Here is a 25,836-nt window from a genome sequence, read left to right as displayed (position 1 = left end):
GCGGGGGAGGGTGCCCGTTTCCGGTTTATATTCGTGACGTGTATCGCTCTCTAAATACCCGACTATGTAGTCTATATAGCAACTTGTCATATCAAATATTGACAGATCTCACAACAATAGGTAAGCGTACCACAATGACTGTCCCTACAATTACCAGCGCTAATATTGTGTTAACGAATTACCACATTCCTGTCGTACTTGCGTGTTTAAAGCCCTCATTGACAGGTAGCACTCATGTCGAACTCGTCTCGGAAAAGTTAATCTTTAGATTTTCATTCCATGCGATCCGACAATAAAACATAACTTGTGAAACTCTAGCGAGCATCAACCCCTAATGCCGTAACGCCATACTAACACCAAGTATTAGGTACTTTCCCGAGGGTGTTGGTTTATAAACGGGAACCCTCGCGTGTCATTTCCCGAAGTAAACGGTATCCAGTAATATAAAACATTACCATATTTCTCTGAGTTTTCCAATATTTGTTGTCTTTTGATGATGTCAGTAAGCCCACTGAAAGTTAGTGTGCGCGTAACTGGTTGATGGTGGGCTATCGTGTTTGAATACGCTATTTTATCCCTGGTTGGACGCCTTTCATGCCGCTTGTCTGAGTGAGTGAGTGAGTCACGGCGAACCGTGCGGTATGTTATTGTATGTACTGTACACACACACACCACACACACGGGGTAAGACGGACGTACCACACCAATTACTCCAGTATGTCTTCACTCACACAAAGGACCTGGAACAACCACCTCGGATAACATTTAGTTGTGATCTTGGATACAACACTGTGCTCGTTTACGCTGACATTTTTTTTAAAGCTGATTGGATTTTCACCTGTAATATTTAGTAATGGCGAGCTAGATTTTACCTGTAGGAATCTGTAATGGCGAGCTAGATGACATGGCGTCCAGGTAACACTGTGATAGCCGTGTGGGAATTTATACCTCGCCAGACCAAACGGACAACTGGGTGATATTCTTCTCCATACGGCAGACGAAATGGCCATTCTAAAGACTTTTCTATGTTTCTCAAATACTCGAGTTGGTACTCTGATTTGTGGATGTTACAGTTTGGTAAGTAAATGTTATTTCTATATAAATATACATATGTCGACTAGTAATAATATAGTTAATTACTCCAATAACACCAACGACAAGGTTCTTGTCATAATTTATATATTTTACCCAAACGTTGATGTAGACCCTGATCATGTTCGGTGCGTTCCCCACGGTAGAGGCAATCCTCCGCTTTATGTGGGTAATTACGGTATATCAGTAATTAGTATACAGGTGGTCTTTTATTAAAAGGGATCTCAGGTATGTTAATGTGGCTCCTATTTTCTAAAGACTCAATAAATATAGAAAACTATGGATTTTACCTGCAGGTTGTATATAATTTTCTGGTCGAGAACGATACATCTATCGAATAAAATAAAACTTGAACTTGAACTTGAACTCTATCGTAAGTTTGACAACATTTTAAATTCCAGTACGTGTTAGTTATGGCAGTTCGGGTGCTAAAATTCCTGTTATAAAATAAATCGTATCATTACTGAAAATTGGAGATTCAGAAAAATGTATATAAAATGTACCCACTAAATACATAATGCTCAATTGGCACCAATTATTATTCTTTTCATGAAATCGTGTCATTTTAAATGGTCCTGAAGTTAACAGAATATATAACTGTGATTACATAACTATACAGATCCGAAATGTAAAACGTACACTTCATTTCATAAATATTGAATGACACAGTCACAACTTCATTTGTTAATTCTCTGTACAAAGTATGGTATGCATAAAATATATAGTCAGGCTATTAAACTATTGTAATGTTATAGATCATACGGATTATTTTGTCATAAACTTGTAGTATAGATAATTGCATACAGGACAAATAATTTAATAAGTAAGAAAAGAGTACCACCCGAGTTGAAATAAATTCTCGTGCCTTTTATGGAAATTAAATTGAAAATGTTCGCATATTCTGCAGTAAACCTTATTGATGTGATAACTATAATGTTATATAGAGTTGATTCGTTAAGTAATCTAATCAGGAGGATCACTTGCCTACAGCAGGGACATATATGTCTTATTATACGTCCCTGCCTACAGGTTCAAATAAAGAAGTCAAATTAATAAGTTAATGTTTCACACACACACTTATATAATGATTAACCCCCAATTTTCTTTGGAAACAGAATATACCAGTTCCTACTGATATTCTCCGAAACCCACAAACGAGCCATATGTGGCGACCAAGTAGACAACTTGGTTCTTTATGTATCCACGATCGATGTAGGATTGAATTCAAAGCGGACTTGGCCCCTTTGTGCCTCATTATAAAGATAACACGCGGAGATCTGATCACACATATATTGCATTTTTACGCACTGGCTTGCCAATCAGTGGCTGCTGCAGCTGGGATCTGTTCTTACTACGCCGTTAAAATGTCCTCCCGTCATAATGTTTGGCGGGACTCCGGACTTTATGCGTCCATCTTTGATAATGTTTGACCAGAGAACGAATTATCGTGTTTTTATTAACACTTCTGGGAGTGGAAAAGTGGACAAAACTGGTCGATATGCAACCACACAAGGGCCAATACATTAAAGAAACGCCGTTGGTCATTACGGAGTCTTAATTGGATGAAATCGGAAATGCCCTAAGTCGCGTATGGTCCCGTCCCCAGCTGGTCTTACTTTGCTCTGCGATATATGTCAAAGTGCATTACGGTATGGTACGGGTCCCACAAAGGGATGGATGGGTTGTTGATCAGCTGTCAGGCGGCCGGTTTACCAGTACCAGATCTGATAGCAATTTAATTTCCAATGATTTACAGGAATTTCATAGCCACTTGGGGGACCCACAAAAGCAACATAATTCTGTTTACTATACCCCTACTAGGGCCAATATGGCTCCGGTCTGATACAAGAGTGTACACAGATGAGGGCTGGGGAGATGCCATATTGAATCACTTCCGGAAATTCCGACAAACGAATGTAATACAATGCGTTTTGGTGAAGATATTTTCGGCCTAGCTTTTGGTGATGGGGAATATATCGAATCTGATACATGTACTGTTCCGCATCCCGTCCTCACCATCAATTAGGCTTCGTTCACAGATCTTGAAGGTGATGGCATGGGTTAACTTTAAACAAATAATTTAATCCACTCTGTAAATATTCAATATGAATACAAATTCTGCTACATTTTACGAGTAACACACGATGTAAAGGTTGTATACATGTCTCAAGTACATTTTATAATCTATTGTTTCTTGTGAACAATACATAGTCCACCTGTCTAGACAGTCAAGCCAGCGTGAATGTCGTTCAGTCACCACCACTTGACGCTGTTACTACTGGTATAGAATGGAATAAGAACCCGTAACAAATTACGTCGTAGTAATTCAATACATCACCGTCGTTTTGACGCTTGGAGAGTTTAGAAAATCAATGACATTTTATTGCTTTAATTTTTCTTAAATAGGAAAATTCCTCACAATAACATCTCGATTTTTTTATGATGAAAATCGGAAAATATTAATTATAGGAACGATATTAATTAGTTTGTGGAAAACAATCGTCAATATCAATCAATATACCACTATGACAATGAAACAACGTCAGGTATTTTTGTTTAATTTATTCTACTTGAGAGCCGTTTCCCTGAAAATTGGACAACATTTTCCACTGTATCGCGAATATCGTGATGCATTTCGCGTAGAACCTGATGACTTTAAATTTCAGTCGTTTTGAGCATGTATATAAATGTTTACGTCTGCATTATCTAAGTTTTTGGTCCCAAATGACTTATAAACTGGCGATGGGACGTAAAATAATTTTTTTAAAAAGAACAAAAACTGTCGTAATATATTGGTTGTACAAGCATAGAGTTTGATTGAGAACATGATTTGTTTTTCTCCCTCTAAATGATACAAGATTTTGACTTGAGAAAGTTGTCAAGAGACTTGAACCTTGGACTAAGATTCATTGTAAACAGTGAATGACATAGTGAGTTCAGTGATCTATTTCAGTCAACATACTTTAAATGCGAGGTCGTGAGCGCGTGAGACACATATATATCACATAATTGGTAAGGCAATAATCCGTGCCAGAGAGAAGTCTGTTATCTGACAAGGGTTCGATAGAAGCTGAGAAAACCATTGTCCCGCTTGTGGCAAAATATTTAATACCGATCCTTTGTTGCTAAAGCACGCAATTGTTCTTGAAAACCAACTGCTGTTGTTTCGCCAAGGGCTTCATGCTAGACGGTCATGCACTTTTGGAATATAAGGTTTTGGCCGATACAACCCAGGGCATCGTTTCATGGTGTCTTTAGTACACTGTCTGATAATCGTTTTAAAATTGATTTCGTTATCTGCCGACTTTCGTCGTTAGGATGTTGAACAGTGGTTAGAGTATCCTGTGATGTACTTACAGCGTATCAAACCAAAGTCTGAACATGCACTCTCGCCATCTTTCCAAATTAAAAAAAGTCTAGGGATGGAACGTTATTGTTTTAAATTAAGAAAGAAACCAACCCCATCGTCCCAGTGACTTCAGTCTTCTACACGTTTCCGCTCATCTTAACGCCATGGCAAATACACGAAATTGATGTACACAAATTAAGAGTTGACAAAGACTGTTTACAATTTGTTGTGATTTTTTTTATGTACATGTATGACCATTAACTTACTATATCTAGAAGACTTTGATAGTTCCTCGGTATCACAGCCTGTCTGTTAATCAGTGATTGGAATGTTGGGACCTACCCACCAGAGATACATTCCTGGGGCGTGTTTGAGGAGGTCGGATTCGCTGGCACCTCATTGTTTAGGATACCAAGAGCATGCCCGGCCGACCACTGGTCAATGAAGGTCAGATTCACAGCGGGAAGTTGTACGAAACGGATGGCCTTTCAAATTAAAGAGGATGTCATTTATTTGGTGTCAAGGGGACGTCGATAGTTAGCCTAATTAAGGCAGGTGGTTCGTTATTATCGAAACCGTCACCAAATAAGCTTTCCCATGGTGGCCGTCACAAACAGTAATCGGAATATAACACTGACTGTGGACACCACCATATTTCATTTTTGATGCCCAGCAGTTCTCTTTGAGATGTGTACGTCTCTGTTTCAATAATGCACAAAAATTTAATTTCGATAGAAAGTCCATTTGGTCCAACAGCTTAAATCATTCTGTAATGTTCTACTACTCATTTTCCTCAAAATTATCATTTAAAAGAAGACATTTAGAAACAATCGACATGAAATCAATATATTTGTACGCAACAAGACCTTCAGTGTTACCAGAGACCTATATTAATTTAGTATATAGGTCTCTGGTGTAACAGCATATAAAGTTAAATGTTACGCCCAGTGATATTTTAAAGGTTATACCAATTACACAAATTTGTTTATTTATTCATTATATAAACATTTATTTACTAAACATTTTATACTATTTTTGAGATGTAAATACCTGATATCGGTGTTTGCAGCCAACAGGTAGCCATGTCACCTCGTCAGATAGGACAGATAATCTTTATAATCGAAATGAAGATTTCAGCTGTCACTTATTATATTAATTGATATAAATATGCTGACTTACAGCGTAAACACGCGAGAATCTGGGACGACCTACCAACTCGTCCATTACGTCTGATTAGAACGCGAGACACAGCTATATATCAAATATGTTACGAAATGACTTGATCATTCGTTTGACACCTTATCTTGTGTGCCCCTGGGGATCTAGACTAGTACATGGATTAGGGGTCGTTACGCTACCTTTGACCCCGTTATCAGTTGTATATGACACCTGTGTTTTGTTCCTGTCATTCCGAGGCATAACGTTCCAACATCTTGATGATGTGTAAATAACTATTTGATCTGTCAATCATAATTTGCGTGACACGGAGCATGCCTGAGGCCACGTGACCAGTGCAGTATTGGCCACGACACTGCCGCGATTTTGAAGATATGATCTACTTGTCATAAATAAGTGAAAAGGGGATGACTTCTTCATTCGATGTGGTCAGTGACCTTTTCATATGCACGATCACGTGATTACATTCATGAATAATCCATGTGTATTACGTAACGATGACGTAAACAGATGATTACATCTAAATAATCTAAATGGTAATACATTATACAGATAAAGACTGAATCAGCTATATGTCTGTATATCGTAATCATGATGGCCGGTGAGGTTCATGGAAAGCTCTGGATTTCGATATAGGTTTGTAATGTTTTAATTAGTCAATCCAAATAAATGGTTGTGTAGAGGAAACTTGACGTCATAATCCAAGTGTAAGAGAAATAGCGAGACCTAGAACAGTTGACATTTTCTTCAACTCTTCACTTACATTCCGTTCCTTACTCTAATTTACAAATGATAAAACATTTGTACGACCGCATGATAACTAAAGTGATAAATTAATATTTTCCAGTTTATTTGTTTTTTTTTTATTATGTATAAAATATATTCAGAATTATTATGATAGTTTAACTGGTAAAATATCATAATAATTCTGAATATATTTTACATGTGTTTGTAATCTACATGTTATAAAGATATCTATCTACCGGTGTTGCAGTAAGAAGGTATAGCGATAAGCATGACATAATATGTGGATCAGGAATGCCCTAAAAATCAACCAAAGTCCAAATCCGACACGAGTTGAAGCAAAGAAAGGACAAAAGTCAAACCCTAACCAGAGACGTATATATCACATCTGATATATACCTCTCTGCTCTGTCTAAAATATAAATTCAAATTCAAATCTGATGCTTGTAATCATCCAGCAAGAGAAAGGTCAACATGTCGACATGTTCTTTACTAGATAACATCTCCACAAAACAGTATTAGTTACTAACTGGAAACCCAAGAGGTTACTAACAAAACATGTCCGTGTTACAATGGATATATACCATAGATATGTAGGTGACTGACAGTGTAATGACACGGTCAGACGACAGTTTCTCATAGCTGAAATCACCCCTGTCAATAAACATAATTATACCCACTCGCCAACAAGTCGTATTCTATCGACCGACATTCTGCACGTGTGGAATGGAGTTTCATTTAATAAGCAATTAGGACAGTTAGGATGAAGCCCATGTCGGATCGTGTTACGCCAGAAGCCAACAAAGCATCTTATTCACAGTCAAAATCGGTTCTGCAGCACCACGTGACCTTTGTCCCTGCCCCCTGGGCACCAATCGATGAGGGGTCTGGCTCGGGTTTCATCCTTTACATAGTTATCTGATTGGTGATCCGCCGAGGACTATCGCCAAGATCTAATCGTGAGATTTTATTTAAAGGGATTTCACATTTAGAGCAGTTTTAATACATTTTATAAGAATGATTCATACGTACAAGGCAGAGGTTGACCTGTTCGCGTGATGTCTTGTTATTTAGTCTATATGGTATCGGCATTGTGATCAAAATATGGGTTTATCTAAACCATTGCATGACATTAAGTGCGACCATAGGTTAATGGAGTATCTCTAATTCCATACTAAGAAAGACTGCACAAAAACATTCGGGAAATTATACAAGTACATGGCTCTGTAGAGGGATTCACTGACCCAACTCCTGGTACAAAACATCTCCGGTGACAGACGACCTACCTACTAAACAAAAAGAAACTCCGCTGTTATAAAAAGGTCAGACAACACAGACAAGATATATATAGATCCGCTATGGAGGGATGTATTAGGCCGATTTCTGTTACAAAACATACCCTAAAATGTATCGAATCACATGGCGACCTCAGTCTGTTGTTTAAGTCTCTGAGTCACATGACCTTTAAAATATCTTTCCATCCAGACATGCAGACCCATCTTACTTTCCCAACACACGTAAAGCAATTATCATTTGATGTCTCTGATCATTTTTTGTCCTCATTGACAATCTCATATGTTCGACTGGGATTCCAACCCACGGTTAATTTATGTGTTTGGAAATTAGTTCCAAATCCATGTCCCCTCCGTCATAGAGCGAAAACATTGTTATTGCCAGCAATCTTTCACTTTCGACAACATTCTGGCTAATTGGAACTTAATTTTGACAACAAACACCTCGGATAAAAGTATAAACACTGGAACAATACTATTTTGAAGTATCTAAAACAACTTTGTCACCTTACATAAGTATCACGACTATTTGTGGCGGTGCCTCAGACATCGGAGCTTTGTCATACGTAGGACCTCTTGTTGACACAAGTCGATGGCTGTTTGTATGTGAGGAAGTTTGTGTTTGATCAATGGCAACAGAAAGTGGAACTTTATCACTGAAGTACGTGTAACATGTAAGTGTAGACATGTAACGACATCGGGCCTCAGGCTATCTCGGGACACCGGATTACCTTTGACCAACGGTCAACTTTGTCCAGTATACCTTGTCCGCCGATCTTGTTGTGTACACGGTTTAAGTCAACTAAGATGTGATATAAAAATAAACAAGGACTTATCAACATATTCGAATTTCAAATTAGCCTATTTACATATGAGTCTGGTGACACGACCAGCACAATACTGCTGGCTCCCACATCCTGGCCTGAAACGGTTAACATTGAGATGTAACTATGTCTGTATGATGACGGTAAACTTTCTATTAGCCAACGAATACCTTGGAATCTTTTAATATGACACATGCATGACACGTCACGATATAGTGTGGGTCCCTTTTATAGAGCCACATATTTGTGATTAGGAAATAGACATTTTTGGTCCAGGGAAGACTTTAATCTTGACAGAGAGATAGGGAAGAATGAGAATAAAGGGTTCCATTGTCAGGTGAAAAAGTCACCGTAACGGTCGTAAATCTAATGTCGTTAGCCCCTAAACACCTGACGTACACCAAGTTACTGGGCCGTGGGTGATCACGTGACAGAGCGAACACCTGTAATTAGATAAAACATACCCGTTGTTTAGTCCGATTGTATTTTCTTTGATGTCTTGTCGCGTGGCTGAACATTGAGTCATCTTTCTGGGTGTTTGGTTTCTTTGGTCAACCAGAGGAAACTGCTCCTTATATAATCGTGTCTAAGGACTCATAAATCAACGGTAATTATCCGGCATACCGTAAAAGGCGATTTCTATTGCAGGAGAAACTGTGTGTACCTATAAAATCAAAGTTATAGATCGGGCCGTGGTATGTTTATTCGCGTAAATGGCCATCCTCAAATTTCCAGTGGTCGCGTTCACGAATGTTGGCTTGGTTTTCGAGAACCCTTGAACTTTGAAGATGGTTAAAGTGATATAATCGCCAAACAGTTTTACGAACGAAACATGAAGTATGACTGCAGAGTTGTCAGTATAATAACTGCGCCTTACCTTTACTGATATTTCACCCTCAATCTAAACTTCATTTCAATGTGAACAAACATTGTGATAAATAATAATAACCTACTTATTGACATTAGGAAGCTATGAGGTTTTTATTTTATTTTTTCAATTCGTCCCCAATCTAAAATAAATCCGAATAAACTTTACCTTGGTCATCAAAGACTTAGCGGCCTCATTCCCAATGGAATCCTGTATTTGTTTTGGAGAATGTTTTAAGCTACTCCTGGGCTTTTATGGTACGACGTGAGTTGTTGTGTTGAGAATAACATCCAACATACATTATGCAACTATAGTTTTCTATATGAGAAAAACGCTGATAGCGGCTAACATGTCATTTCGACATTTAAAGCCGACAGTGTTGATGTTTCTAAATGTATGTTTTTATGTAATGGTAAAGTTTGAATTCCAATGTAACATTGTTTGAATGTTTATCAGTAAAATGTTTTGACAGCGGATAGAACAAAAGTTAAACGTCCACTTGTGTTTATAAATAACACGATGTGTCCTTATTCAGTGACCGAAAGAATGTTTTCAATGCTAAAAGTTTAAATCTTAAATATAACAGATCGTCCGCATGTTAATACACATGTGACTGACGTCTGTTAGCATACTCCCATAAAGGTGTCCAAGTCAGGTCCTACTGGAATCCTTTGATTAACGCTGGAATGATTAGTTGTGTAATCGTTGACACAGGGACTTGGTACATACAATGTATCCCCAGCCAACGATCCATATTTATAATACATTAGATGGCGTTGCTTGTGATTTATGCCAGGTCCCTCTGGTCGTTGGGAAAGTTTGAGTTAGGTCTGGTTGGTCTAAACACACCTCGAGCTACAAATTCTTAGTTAATCACTTTATTTACTGGGCGCTTTTGTATCCTTTATTGAATTCTGCGTTTTGTCGACGTCTGCGATTTGTATCGTAAGCCTAGAAAATCCCCCGGACAGTATACAATGAAAAGAGCATTTAGTATCTACTAAAATTATCTCAAACATTTTATTTAAAGGTACTTGAACAGATTTTGTATGAAGTAAATTTTGTATTGACATCCGGCTAATGGAGTATAAGACGCCCCGATATGAACTTATTCGTTCTGTGTGTTTGATGTGTGGAAATATATGAGTATCAATGAGCACTGGTCAACACCACAGTAACCATTATAGGCCTAACGCTGATATAGATTTCTCCTGACCTCGAACCATCCGTCGTATGGGCATGGCCAGTGACCGGTCACTTATGTACACCACACCAAAAATATATCTATCTTTCTGCTATGGTACATCCCGCTAGGACCGAGATCTATCTAGTTAATGTCTGGACGAGGGGAAGTTTACCTGTGAAACAACTTTTGGAATTTCACTTCAAATAATTTTACATATTTACTTAAAACTTTCAAACTTTTATTTCATTTCTCTTCACAACATTAGATATACAGAGAAACACATAACTGTAAGTTATTACCGTTGTCCCGAGGTTATACAGTATTCATAAAAACGATAGGTATGCGTTCAGGCTCTATAACTTAGATCCTTACAGCTAATCCATTCAGGGTACTATATAAAGGTTTCTTTATTTGTTTACGCATGACATGCTCATCACCTCCTTTTTTTTTTTATCACATCCCAAGTGTAGATAATATATCATTCTTCGCAGTCTCTAAAGTCTCAAGTATTTTCTTCTTTCTTTTTTGTATCTCGACCCAATATAAATATATTTCCCCTCAATTCTGTCCTTTGGTAATTAATCAGAACGCGGTGTCATTGCAATAACGAACATGATTTGCGGATTTATAACTCTGTTCCGAGTCACATGTGTCGTACACTCTATTGTCTGGTTCCATAATGGTACAGGAATGGGGACTTAGACTCTGAAAACGCTACCAACATTAACATAAACACGCTTACAAATGTACACATGGGGATGTCCAGCACTGGGGGGGACCTATAAATGGATGTTCCAATACCAGCTGTGAGAGTCGATGTTCCACCACGGAAATGTCGAGTGATTTCAAGGGTTTCTCGAAGGCTGAGATTTGTCATCATTGTCAAGAACGGAAAAAATAATTTTCTCATAGTCATTCAATTAATGCCAGGTCGCGACCCGGGGTACTCTTAACCCTCGAGAAAGGATCACTGTGTTCAGTTTAACATATCGGGGGCTGTCACAAAAATGTTTCACAGAAGATAGTGTTTTTGTGTTGAAACACGTACAACTTTCACACAGTATATCCCCTACAGGTGACAGGTTGATTGTTACCATGGTACCGGTAGAAAAATCATAAGACAAGGATTAAAGTATTTGACTTTCATGATTGATTGTAGCTTAAAATCGCTCGAGCGGTATATAAAAAAAATACATAGAATGGATTCATTTTAAGGTGGCATATTTTATTCGTATTAGAAATTCACGAGAAAGTACTGATGCACATAGGATATAGAGCTTATTTGTCACGGTGTATTTGGTTAAAATGCCCCGGTGATTACTTCAGCATAGTCGTGGATATACTGTCGACTAAACTGGAACGTAGACACATTGCTCGGATATGAATGTGGATTTTATATATATCCCGATACGTTTTGAAATTGTCAAAATTCCTGACCTAAACTTCACCTGTAAGGCATTCAGCGTAATTGTCATAATTACCTACGTCTGGTGATATCGTATTTCTCATTATAGGGTAATTAGAACAAAACTATTCGTACTTCGTGATTCGATAGTTGTACGAAGTTAAATACTGAATCTAACCCTTTAAATACCACAAGGATCGCTTTATGTGATAAATATCCAAGTATTCAAAGTGTCATTTGAAGACAATTCAAGCCTACAATTCTAAAAACATGGCCTAAGTCATTACGACAGCACCATCCGAACGATTTGTTCCATTTTTCTAATATTCTCGTTTTACGCGTCGTCGACTGATAATTTGTAAATTGTTGTAAACAATTTTAAATGTTCACGTCGTTGCAGCTCGTACAAAAGTGTTTCATTAGTGTCTTTTCCAGTAAATACCGTATGTAATTGGAGTTACTGTCACACGTCACTATGGCCAACTCGCCGAGAACTACTGGGTTACCTTAACGATTTAGTTCTCCACTTTATGATTGAAACACACGTGTAAATAATACACGTGTTATTTAGGTCTAGACCGGCTTATTCCCCGTATAATCTGGGTTTCATCTTAACGCCAGAAGTGTATGATAACAATGAATTACACTATATTGAATTGTAAATGCAGGTTGGGAATGTTTTAACACCTTTTTTCTTTCTGTTTACCGAAAATAAAAAGTCTTTGATATTTATATCTCGTGAAATGTGTAGCAAGACCCTGACCTTTTTTTTAGCCGATTGATTTAATCAGTTTGATAAGAATTCCTTTTGTTTTCCAGGTGATATCCCTGATCTGTCTGGTGTTTTACCTGTTCCGGTACGTGGGGTACCAACTCATACAAGATTCTCCAGGTAGGTTATACCATTTATCACGTGGGTCACTACTTTAGGAATTTCACCACTGTAACACGTATATAAGATGATATATCTTACATTTACAGTTACATGGCCCTTCCTCTATATACAAATCTACGAACCGCAAGCGTGCGATAAGTTTTTGCACGTAAGTTTTGTCATTCAAAACGACTGTAGAATCTATATAAAAATATTATATTAGATTACCATTATTATTTAAAATTACAGTGAAGAGAAAAAAGGGCCAACACATATGTATCATAAATATGGGATTATATGTAAAACATAAAAGATGCGTGTTATAAATATGGGGTTGGGTTATGATAAATATAAAGAAACATAAAAGATATGTATTATAAATATACCTAATTAATATTTATTATAAATATGAATATATAATGTAAGGCTAAATTAATTATACATTTAAAGAAAATAGGATAAAGAGTCATTTATTTTGATCTTACCCCACACAGATCCTTAGTGTACGTTTGTATATTCTTTCATAAGTATGTTACGGGAAACCATTCTTATTTGATCGGTCCATGTTTTAATTGGCTTATATTTATTTGAATATACCCGATAGGCGGAGTAAAGGGACTCCAATACGATTTAGACTACTTGACGATCACAAATCAGACTACACAAGTACCTTTGAGAATCAATTTTGTCCTTTGGTCACACCTAAACATAATGTTCTTTTTACATTTATGGCCCTTCATGTCCATGCCTTTAGACCACAGGTCCCTGAACTTTTCTCCTAGATTTAAAACTCCCATTTGCTCGTCAGCGTTTGTCCACGCCTACATTTATCAACGGTCGTTAATTTCACCTTAAAGGAACGTTAACAAGACAGAATCGCACACCAAACTAGGAACAGATATTCTCCTTCAACACACATCAAACTAGGAACAAATATTCTCCTTCAACACACACCAAACTAGGAATAAATAATCTCCTTCTACACACATCAAACTACGAACAAATATTCTTCTTCATCACTGGCCTGGCCCTAGCCCGAGTTTCCTCTGGCCCTGACACCTTGTCTACCAGACATGGTGTCAGGGCCATAGGAAACTCGGACTAGCCTGGCCACTATCTCTATGATATTAAATTTTTGGTCTGTAGGAAATGTCTGGCTCTAGATTCTACGTTTCTAGCCAGGAGAGATAAGCTATTAAATTGAATTGAGCTGTACAAAAAGGTAGAGTCTGGAAGCTAGTATTCTTCAACACGTTTGTATTTTGACGTATCCCTGACTGCTCGCTAACATGCAGCTGTCAACAAAGGCATATCGTGCTCTACCATAGACTAGCAGGTTAAACACAGGAACAGATGCTAAAGCGGGCCAAATAACAGTTAATCACTGCAAATATCTAACTTCCCAAGATCTTACTTCCACGCCACTTCAAAAACTCCATATCACACATTGTGGGTAGGAAGATTTGTGGACAGATTGGCGACATAACTTCAGTTGTGTGAGGCACAGGCGTCTGGTTAGTATTTATATATAAAACATATATTAACCCATACCACAGGCGTCTGGTTATTATTTATATATAAAACATATATTAACCCATACCACAGGCGTCTGGTTATTATTTATATATAAAACACATATTAACCCATACCACTGAAATTAAAAGTTAATCGAATCTCATCCCCTCACATCCGACTTTCCAAATGTTACACTTAGTTGATATATAGGTATAAAAATAAAGGATAATGTATAAATGTAAATACTAACCAGGGTAGTGTATAAATGTAAATACTAACCAGGTTAATGTATAAATGTAAATACTAACCAGAGTAGTGTATAAATGTAAATACTAACCAGAGTAGTGTATAAATGTAAATACTAACCAGGGTAGTGTATAAATGTAAATACTAACCAGAGTAATGTATAAATGTAAATACTAACCAGGGTAATGTATAAATGTAAATACTAACCAGGGTAATGTATAAATGTAAATACTAACCAGGATAATGTATAAATGTAAATACTAACCAGGGTAATGTATAAATGTAAATACTAACCAGGGTAATGTATAAATGTAAATACTAACCAGGGTAATGTATAAATGTAAATACTAAACCAGGGTAGTGTATAAATGTAAATACTAACCAGGGTAGTGTATAAATGTAAATACTAACCAGACGCCTGTGTTGGAGGAAGATAAGTGGAATTCTGAATCAAGTGTTGTTTGAACCATCCAGTTTTAGACTAATATTGTAAACATCTTAACACCTATGAGACTGGCTACCAGTCCATGCTCTTTGTGTAGAATTGTTAATTTATAGAATGAGCTTTTCTGTCATAATCCATGTTATAATTCTGATATTCTAGAAGCAGTGATCCGTTAACTCTGTGGCCATTCTGTCTTCATGAACACGAAACTCTTTATTACTATATATATGTATTTTATAAAGTTCGTACAAAGTACAAAGCGGCGTAGGCTCGGCCGTGCTAATGGTAATCAAACAAACTCATCTTCGCGGTTCACTGCGAGGTTACAGGTAAAAATATCGGCGGTATCCTTTGATGTTTTACCTGGGTGTAACATTTACCCATTGGCTACATTAAACTTCCATTGGTATTCCTCGGATTCGGTGATGATTACCATACGATTTAATAGAAAGCGTATGGTATTGAGTAACGGCATGTAAGCATTTACATGGTTTAAAAGTCTTCAATTCTGTAATTGAGGATTGAAAGATGGATAACTACATCACACGCCGAGACGAAATAAAATAACATGTTCGCGGTTTTTATAATGGCCGGATGTACTAAATTTTCCGGAGACATTATACAAATTGGTTGGTGTATCGATGAGAATGAAAGTGTTTCCTGCAGAAGTGCAATAAAAAACATGCATCGCATCACGGCTCGTAATCGCCGGTTTGATTTTTTCTCACGATTTTTAGAAATTGGAAAGTGATCTACATACGTTTTATTTACATATTGACTGATACTAGATTGATGCGATTTGATAATATTAGTAAAGCTGTAGAGTGAGTAAAAAATATATACATGTATATATAATGGATTTATTGTGATAAAATTGGATGAAGATTCTTTGATTTTATCTATATGAAACAGGAAAAGACCCGTTATGACTTGACAAGGGTTATTAGACGATATTTCTTTGTTCATTGTCTGGCCTAAAAGCCACACTAAGATGCATGGGAACATGTAATGTTTTGTATGGCCCAATAGCATTAATCATGCAATCCCCGTATAATGACTAGTGTAACACACGGTGTCAGGTGTTCTATAAATCCACATTAAATTCCTCAGCATGGGTCACACCGAAAGAATGTAAACACAATTAAATATCCCCAGTTCTCCTCTGATTGTACAAAGGATGCCGACAGAGTCGCCTTGACAGGTGCGCGCTGGTCAATTTAGTCACATGGGTTTTAATGGAATTCGGTTTTTAATCTGGCGTGTGAATAAAGCGATTAGCTGAGCAAATACAATGTCGACTTTAATTAGTCCTGTGAGTGTTACTAAAACATGTGTATTAGGTTTCAATGTATCAGACCATAAGAAACACTTGCCGATCATTAGCACACACTTCATCTTCACCTTTGCTCTCATTTGTCATTTTTGTCAAAAAAAACTTAGATCTTCGGAGACGTTCTTTTGATTTTGTTTCCTTTGACATAAATAGATTTTCATGAAACTGCTTTAAATGATTTATTGGTCATATATTTAATATCTATTCACTACAGAATACAAGGGCATTGTTTATGCTGGGTTTGTGCTGTATGGCCTCATGATAACAGCGTCCCTCGTCCTCATCCCGGGGGTACAGCTTGTAAGTATATACACTCATCTCGGCTTTATCCGTGTAGTTAACCAAATAAGACCTTGTCATACAAATTAAACGAACAGTTAGTTTCCAATCCTGTATGTCACTATGATTTGCATTGTGATGTTGTGTGTAAGTACTTGAATATTAATGAAATAGTATTGTAAGTAAGTGATAGAATCTGTTAAAGCCTGATGTTCTTTGTTGTTATTCTAGGACAAACGATACCTGCTATTACCGTGGGTTTACGTACTGGTGTTGAATGTTTTATACGAAACTGGTGCAATAGCTTTACTTACCACAGTTCACATGGAGCGAGAAAAAGTAAGTATACACGAGTTGTCCCACCTTGTATCTCCTGTAAGAGTTATCTCTCTTATCGAAACTCTTCTAAACGTGCCAAGCCTTATCGGTATGAAACCAAAACGGTGGAATACAAACTATTTTATTAAAAAAATAAATACATATATACATAATCTTCTGATGCTTTGATTTGCCTCTAGAAAATATCTACGATACATGTTAATAATAAACTAACAATCATATATATATGGAACTATATAATTTGATATATTGTATGTGACTGTCAACAACATCAAGTGATACTATGGCGTTTTTAGCAATGGAAAATATAAAGTGATACTATGGCGTTTTTAAAAATAAAATGATTGTCACATACCATTGGCATCCTTGACCTGTCTAAACTCCTTTGTTTTATTACAGACTTTACAAGCCTGGGAGATAGTCTGGGTGTTTTTCTACTGTTTTAAATTAATAGCCAACGTAAGTAGATATAACATCAGTAACAACATCTGCAACACGAATATGGTGTCTAGAACACGTGGAACATGCCACAAACCAAAACCCACGGTACACACCACATGGACATTGTCCCAAACCCACGGCCCTGATGGTACACACCACATGGACATTGTCCCAAACCCACGGCCCTGATGGTACATATCACGTGGACAATGTCCCAAATCCCATGGGCAATGTCCCAAACCCACGGCCCTGATGGTACATATCACATGGACAATGTCCCAAACCCCATGGGCAATGTCCCAAACCCACGGCCCTGATGGTACACACCACATGGACAATGTCCCAAACCCACGGCCCTGATGATGCACACCACATGGGCAATGTCCCAAACCCCATGGGCAATGTCCCAAACCCACGGCCCTGATGGTACACACCAAATGGACAATGTCCCAAACCCACGGCCATGATGGTACACACCAAATGGACAATGTCCCAAACCCACGGCCCTTATGGTCACACCACATGGACATTGTCCCAAACCCACGGCCCTGATGGTACATATCACGTGGACAATGTCCCAAACCCCATGGACAATGTCCCAAACCCACGTCCCTGATGGTACACACAACATGGACAATGTCCCAAACCGACGTCCCTGATGTGTGATAAGGGCACACATACAATAAGAGATTGAAGACTTGTTTCATGACTACGAAGTAGCTTTAATAAATGGTCCAGTTATATTTCTGTGAGTGGTGCGTACTGGGATTGTAAGACGAAGCCTTACTAGCTTGATCTGAAGTCTTATCCATTCTCTTTGTCAGAGTGATATTTGTTGATTTGTTAATATGATTCTAACACATGGACCTGGTAAACGTTACAGAACCAGTGAAATATTGAAACTTATTCATTCTATAAAAGTGATATTAAAAATATCACCTTTTCTGATATGACCTATCAGAAAACTGCTTACAAACGACAAAAGAAATTAAGATTTGCATATAACTCTCCGTCATGTTATATGACGTCATAATGCAAGATGGAATACATAACGTCACGATTTGCCGTACATTTGTGAGCCGTTGAAAGGTGACCGCAATAGATTGTGAGAAAGATTGAGCTGCCTCGTTTTATTTGCTAAAAAATGTAATAAACAGAATATCTGACAGTGTCTTCAGTGATACCAAATATATTACATTCGTATTGTTGATATTTTGATATTTTTACCCGTGCTACGTGCGTGCTCGTAAAAAATACCAAAATATTAGCCATACGAGTGTAATATATTTGGTATTTCTGAAGACACTGTTAGATATCCTCTCTATAAATATTACCATCACACTGTTGCTTACGTAATTTACCAATCCAGACCTCGGCTGTGAGCTAACCTTGGTGTGTTTCTTCCCTTGCAGTGTTACTGTTTCGCTTGTGTTGTGTCTCAGTACCAGGAACTGGCGGAAGGCCGAGGCACGTACGAATATTTATATAAACCTGTAAGTATACCCACAAACCATAGGAGTCTTAATCAGGTCTGACTACCAGAGATAGGTGTCAATCCGGAATTACATTAATTTATATTTTCTTCCCAGGAAAGGGTTTCCACCGGATTAGAACATGTCGTATTTCCAAACCATAAATGTTTATGGATATTTGTGGATTCAATATCGTCCACCATTTAGATGCATTTATAGTCCAGTTATTGTCTTCATTGTAATACTCCTTTCAAGTTGGTTAAATTTTGTGACATTTTCTACATACATTACACTATCATCCAGTTGGTTCCATTCAAAGTTTTGACAAATAAGGAGTTATCTCTTTCTTGTTTGTATCTATAATGACACAATGACCAGTATGCATCCATTTTTGTACCAATATTATTACTTCTTTTACAGCGAACAAGACGTCACAACCGACGCTGCCGCGCGCGGGAATACAATATAGACACATTCGAACTCCCCTTTGGCGTTCATCTGCCACCTTATGAGGAGGACGATTCACAAAAGAATCTCAGCCCACCAGCTTATGAACATATATTCCCTGTGCCCCCTAAGGTGGAAAATAGACCAACAGAAAATTATATAAATAGTGGTGTGTCACCATATTCACGGACCAGTGACGTCACAAATGGCGTCCTTAGTAACATGAGTGATCCTAGCAGACGGTCGAACTGTTACCAAGTTACAGTGGACGTTGTGTGGATTTGATAATGTGCAATGATGTGTGCTATTTATTATAAAACATTGATGTAACAGAAATGCAATTGACATTCTAAGATTCCAGCTTTTTGTCAGATTCAGAAAGTATCTGTCTGTGTCCAAAATCTGCCAGGATAATCTGGATTGGAGGGACACCATTTCTTTCCTACTACTTTCTCTCGAGACTTTTTCTACTTCCAGTGTCATATTTCTTAGACTGATTGATTTCTGAACATGTAATTAAGGAACCCAACAAATGTGTGCTGTACCGGTGTCACGTGGTGTATAAAACTGTTACATGATTCGCTCTGGCTCTGACAAAACAAGTGCTCTGTTCTCGATCTATATATCCTCTCTAAATATTTGGAATAAGTCTTGACAAAATCGAAGACAAGGAATTGCATTTATGCATGAATCGCTGGCAGCAAATATGTTAAACCGTTTCACAGCTAACTACATGGTCTAATAACATTCAATGGACAAATATCGGCATACTGAATTGCCTGTTTTCATCTCTAAAACAGATGAATCAGTGTGAACTCCTCAAAAGGTCATAAGTGTCCTGTTTTCTGGGTCAGTTGGACATGTTTTTTGGGCCAGAAGCCTCTGGTTTTCTGGGTCAGAAGGACATGTTTTCTGGGTCAGGAGGACATGTTTTCTAGGTCATAAGTGTCCTGTTTTCTTGGTCAGTTGGACATGTTTTTTGGGCCAGAAGCCTCTGGTTTTCTGGGTCAGAAGGACATGTTTTCTGGGTCAGGAGGACATGTTTTTTAGGTCATAAGTGTCCTGTTTTCTGAGTCAGTTGGACATGTTTTTTGGGCCAGAAGCCTCTGGTTTTCTGGGTCAGAAGGACATGTTTTCTGGGTCAGGAGGACATGTTTTCTAGGTCATAAGTGTCCTGTTTTCTGGGTCAGTTGGACATGTTTTTTGGGCCAGAAGCCTCTGGTTTTCTGGGTCAGAAGGACATGTTTTCTGGGTCAGGAGGACATGTTTTCTAGGTCATAAGTGTCCTGTTTTCTGGGTCAGTTGGACATGTTTTTTGGGCCAGAAGCCTCTAGTTTTCTGGGTCAGAAGGACATGTTTTCTGGGTCAGGAGGACATGTTTTCTAGGTCATAAGTGTCCTGTTTTCTGGGTCAGTTGGACATGTTTTCTGGGCCAGAAGCTTCTGGTTTTCTGGGTCAGAAGGACATGTTTTCTAGGTCAGAAGTGACCTGTTTTCTGGATCAGAAGCTACTGGTTTTCTGGGTCAGGAGGACATGTTTTCTAGGTCATAAGTGACCTGTTTCCTGGTTCAGAAGCTACTGGTTTTCTGGTTTCAGAAGGACATGTTTTTTTGGTCAGAAGGAAGAGACCTGTTTTCTGGGTCAGAAGCTACTGGTCTTCTGGGTCAGAAGGACAAGAAGTGACACCAGTATCGAGAACAGAAACCTTGTATGTCATTTGTTTCCATCTAATCAACGATGAGTGATGATGTGTTTTGTTGTGGTGTCGTGGATTAGACTTTGTCAACATATGTTCTAGTTTAACTTAATCCTCGACATGTTAATTATCTTATACTACATTTGGGAATTGGAAGGGGATTCCACCGGACTCTTGGAACCCTATGGATCCACCAAAGTGTATTCCGGTGAATATTATTTATCAGGTACCATTGTCTACAAGAAGATTTCTACCTCGATTAATGACCTTGACAACATCAGAGAGTGAAGACCAATGCATTGGTACTGAGATTAAAACAAAACTACAAACATATTTTGTTACGCAGTGCGATTATCTGCCGTGTCGATTTGTAACACACATTGTAATTGTGACACAATGGTACCAGGGTCCAGTTTGTGTTGTATGTAATACAGGGGCCACATTTGTGTTTTATGGTGACAAGGGGTTCAACCTGTGTTCTTTATGGTATAATCGCATGTTAAAATTGTGTTTGTATTATTTTAATACCCCCGAAATCGTTCAGAAAATATTGAATGTTTCAGACCCCCGTGTTCAGACACAAGATAATAAGTAGTAGTGTTTAAATGCCAAAAGAAAGACTGCATGGGGACACATGTAGAAGATATGTTTAATGTGCGACTGACTGTTAATCAAATGTGTGAATATACGGATAGAATGTTGATAATGAATGGTAAACAATGCAGGATATGGATAAAAGATGAGAGATACGGATAGAAAATGGATAATGGATGATAAACTACACGATATGGATAAAAGATGAGAGATACGGATAGAAAATGGATAATGGATGGTAAACTGTTCAGGATGTGGATAAAGGATGAGAGATACGGATAGAATATGGATGGTGGATGGTAAACTGTTCAGGATGTCGACAAAGGATAATAAAATACAGTCCAAAACAGTCATCTTGTGTAGTACTCCTCGTGTTTGTTTCACGATTTGGCGTCACATCCGAGGAGTTGCGAATGGTGACGAATTGTGATCACTGACGTAATCGTTGACATGTGAGTGCGTCTGATCAACTTTGACGTATCAGTCTGGTGAACTGTGGTGTGATTTGAGAGATATGACGTAATTGCGGGTGTATGAGTGTGATTCGTGAGCTCTGAATGTTACGTACGATGCGTTGATGGTATTTCAGCTATTCAATACATGCCATTTTGAATTTTTATCCATTTGAAGTCATTGTGATATGTCATTTATTAAATTTGTTTTTGATATAGATATTGCTTTTGTTTTTGTTAAGTGATTAGTTGTGGTCTAGTAACATTTAATACCATGTGGAGAAGGCACCTTTTCTACTATTGCTCTGGTTTTCCTCAATGACCAAACATTATTATGACACTAAAAGAGAGATACTTCATATAAAGATGAGAATATTTATACTGTCTTACCTATGTTTATATTTATCACAAACATGTCCTTCGGGATATAAGTTATAGTTTAACAAACTATCGTTATAGATTACTAGTATACATTATACAAGTCGCTCGATGTTTCTTTAACAGGATTTTCCTGTTATCAATTCAATTCAGTTTTATTCCAAGGGTCTTACGACCCATAGGTAAACATGGATACAAAACATACAAACACAATACATGATTTGGAGAGTGATATCCTGTAACTAAAGAGAAATAGACGGATGAATTATATGTACATTTTTTTGTACAAGCGGTTTTATTCATTTCCCACCATATAATTATTTTACCAACTTGTCGTCTAGATGAAATCTGCTCATGTGGCTCATTCCCCGAACACCAACTCTGATAAAGACAAAGGGAGTTGTTTTGTAGGGAGTTCTTTGAAGTTTAGTTATAGTCTATTTTAGTATGAAATACCAACTCGGGTAAAAAAAATAAGGTCAACTAATTCAACTAATTCAAAGCACTGTCATATAGTTTATTTTACTAGTAATAAAACTGAACTGACTATATTATATAAATATAATACAAATGTATGTAAATAAAATATCAAATTTCAAAGGATTATGCCTAACTATATATTTTCTTATTAACAGTAACAATATCAGATTACAGTATACATGTATATATAAAAATAAATAAAAATCAGAAATTGTTTTCTAAATTCAAAGCACTATTAAATATATAGAGGTTACACAACGAGTGGTTGTTGGATATGGAATTTATTTCACACGAGTAAGTTATTTTTTAAAAGTTACAAAAGACACGAGCTTTAGCGAGTGTTTTTTGCAACTTTTAAAAAATAACTTACTCGTGTGAAATAAATTCCATATCCAACAATTTCGAGTCGTGTGACCTGTTTCTACCACAATAATATCGGATTGAATCAAAGGGAAACGTGGCCAAGTACAATTTCGCGTATGCAAATAAAGTGTGCCGGTGACGTCCGGGACCCGGTGATGTGACGTCATTAGATTATTGATGACGTCAATAACAATTGCAGCTTGGGTCGAAGTTCACCGTGTTAGCCAATCAAAATGCGTACAGAGTTTATACCACGTGTGGTATAAACAGATTGTTAATCAACAGCTGTAATGATTAACTGATTGTCTGAGAGTTGAATAACACGGGGTATTGTGGTAGAAATTACTATAAATAATGACAATGTTAGATTAGAAATATATAAATAAAAACAACTAAACTAAAACAAGGTATTGTTAGACAAATATAGTAAATTAATCTTAAATTATAACTGAATATTATTTTCATGAAAAATGATATTACACTTTATCACTAAAATACTACCATTGCATCGTTTTTTTTAGATTAAACATATTTTTATTGCTTCAAATATAAGCATGAGGATTGGGCACAAGTTATATAACTTATTAAAGCCCTCTCCTCCAAACATTATTACAACAATGTGACACAAACAATGGACATATACATTAATTTTACGATTAACAAATTAGAAAAGGAAGACTAAAGTGGGAGAGTGAAGGGAAGACAGGTAATTATACAATAGTTAATTTATGTCAAACAAAAATATTTGATTTACACACAATAACATAATATCTGCCTGGAACAAACTAACTACATATGCACGCTCCTTCATCTTATCATTGTCCTGTTATACTCATTCCTTAATCGTTCTCCTTTTGATAGTCAAGCTCCTGCTAGGTAACGTTTCGTTGTGCCAGGCAGAAAAATATTTACAGAACATATCAAAATATTAGAGGACATTTTATACATAAATATCAATTCGTAACGTTCCAGAAAGGGTAGTGGTAGAATTGGATACAGGGAATCAATAGAAAGACAGGAATATAGGAGATGGAATACTAAGAGTCTTTGTATGATATAAAGTATTTAAAATAGTCTCATAGTCTCACCTATTCTGCAGGGATATATTTAAAATCTGTTACTAGCATGAATGAATTCTTGGACACTTTCAAAAATAATTTTGTTATGTTCCGGTTTCAGATAAAAATGCCCATCCAGAAGAGTATCCAGTTGTAATGGTTGATAATGATTCAACTTTATTAACATATCGTTCCTTATATTATTATACATAGGACATTCTAATAAAAAATGATACGAGTTTTTACATGGATAACCACAGGCACATGATGGTGAATCATATCAGATTTACACGATATAGATAATTATTTAATACACTGCAATTATGTCTTAAATTAGAAATTAGTAAGAAGAATATTCAGATAACGAGTTCCACAATTAAAACATAAAAAGGTGTGTGTGTGGGGGGTGGGGGTGGGGGGGGGGGGTTCGTTTTCTGTATGTATATGTTTTTTAAAAGTATTCAGAGATGGCTTGTTTCAGTCAGTTTCCGAGAGGTTGTTCCAAAGTCTAGCCGTAGCTGGTATAAAAGATAATCGAGTATTTGTTAAACTATAAAAGGGGATAATATAGTTGCTATTATTTCTCAATGAATATGGGTTTCTTTCACCAACTAAGCCAGGTAATAAATTATAGAGGTATGGAGGAGTCATTTTATTATGCATTTTATAAAATAAACTAAGTGTTCTTCTTTCTCGCCTACTTTTTAAAGTTTCCCAACCAGTTTCATAATAAAGAGATTGTTTACTAGCATATCGAGGCAGTCCTGTAACAATTCTAGCTGCTTCGAGTTGAATTCTAACAGATCTATATGCTATTGAGTACACCCACTCCAAAGTTCACAAGCATATTCCAAGGTTGGAAGTATGAAACATAAATATATTTTACTAAGTATTTTTCTGTTTACTAAGAATTTTAGCTTTCTCAGTGCATTGACTTTTTTAACGCTGAATAATAGATGCTTTCTATATGATCATTCCATTTGGCATTTGAATTAAGCGTAACACCTAGTGTTAGGATTAAATGTGACAAACATCGTTTGTATTACTTTAGTATATATAGATATAATTCTAAGTAAGTTAAAATATAAACAAAAACCATTCCTACTAACTAAGCCTGAAACAGATGCAACTTTTAAAGAATATTACAATAATTCAACAATAACTTAATTATCTATACAAATCTGAAAACCGTTAATCAATATGAAAAAATACAAAGTCCCTACTAATATGCAATTGCTTTATAGTGAAAAAGTATGACTTAAAGAATCAGTAATTATGCCAATTTAAATGTTGATAATCAGAAATATATTACACTATACAACGAAAAATGATACAAGGCTGCAATAATATAAAAGATGTAAATTGAACAATCCTATACATGTATAAGTATTTTTTAAGTATTTATACTAAATCTGAAAACAAACACAAATTATATCAAATCATTAATAGATTTACTCAAAAGTATTCAACGGTACAATTGTTTTACAA

The 25,836-nt window shown here is 36.8% G+C and overlaps 1 protein-coding gene across 1 annotated transcript; it reads left to right on the top strand.

The window, feature by feature from the left end:
* The first annotated feature begins 653 nt into the window (after positions 1–653).
* LOC117329056 lies at positions 654–22,289 on the top strand. Its single transcript, XM_033886754.1, has 7 exons — positions 654–1,077; positions 12,756–12,828; positions 16,564–16,649; positions 16,860–16,967; positions 17,367–17,426; positions 18,821–18,901; positions 19,301–22,289. The coding sequence occupies exons 1-7, from the start codon at positions 1,003–1,005 to the stop codon at positions 19,610–19,612; spliced, it is 795 nt and encodes a 264-aa protein (XP_033742645.1). The 5' UTR covers positions 654–1,002; the 3' UTR covers positions 19,613–22,289.
* The last annotated feature ends 3,547 nt before the right edge of the window (positions 22,290–25,836 follow it).

This window comes from Pecten maximus, chromosome 6, assembly GCF_902652985.1.
Source record: "Pecten maximus chromosome 6, xPecMax1.1, whole genome shotgun sequence".
Taxonomy (NCBI): Eukaryota; Metazoa; Mollusca; class Bivalvia; order Pectinida; family Pectinidae; genus Pecten; species Pecten maximus.
The sequence above is the reverse complement of the archived record's forward strand: the minus strand, read 5'-3'. Positions and strand labels throughout refer to the sequence as shown.

What these genes read in the sequence shown, in the direction of transcription:
- LOC117329056 (XM_033886754.1), top strand. Translation starts at nt 1,003, where the DNA reads ATGGCCATTCTAAAGACTTTTCTATGTTTCTCAAATACTCGAGTTGGT. An exon ending in ACTCATACAAGATTCTCCAG is followed by an intron (nt 12,829 to 16,563) that starts GTAGGTTATACC and finishes TATTCACTACAG; the next exon opens with AATACAAGGGCATTGTTTAT. An exon ending in TCATCCCGGGGGTACAGCTT is followed by an intron (nt 16,650 to 16,859) that starts GTAAGTATATAC and finishes TTGTTATTCTAG; the next exon opens with GACAAACGATACCTGCTATT.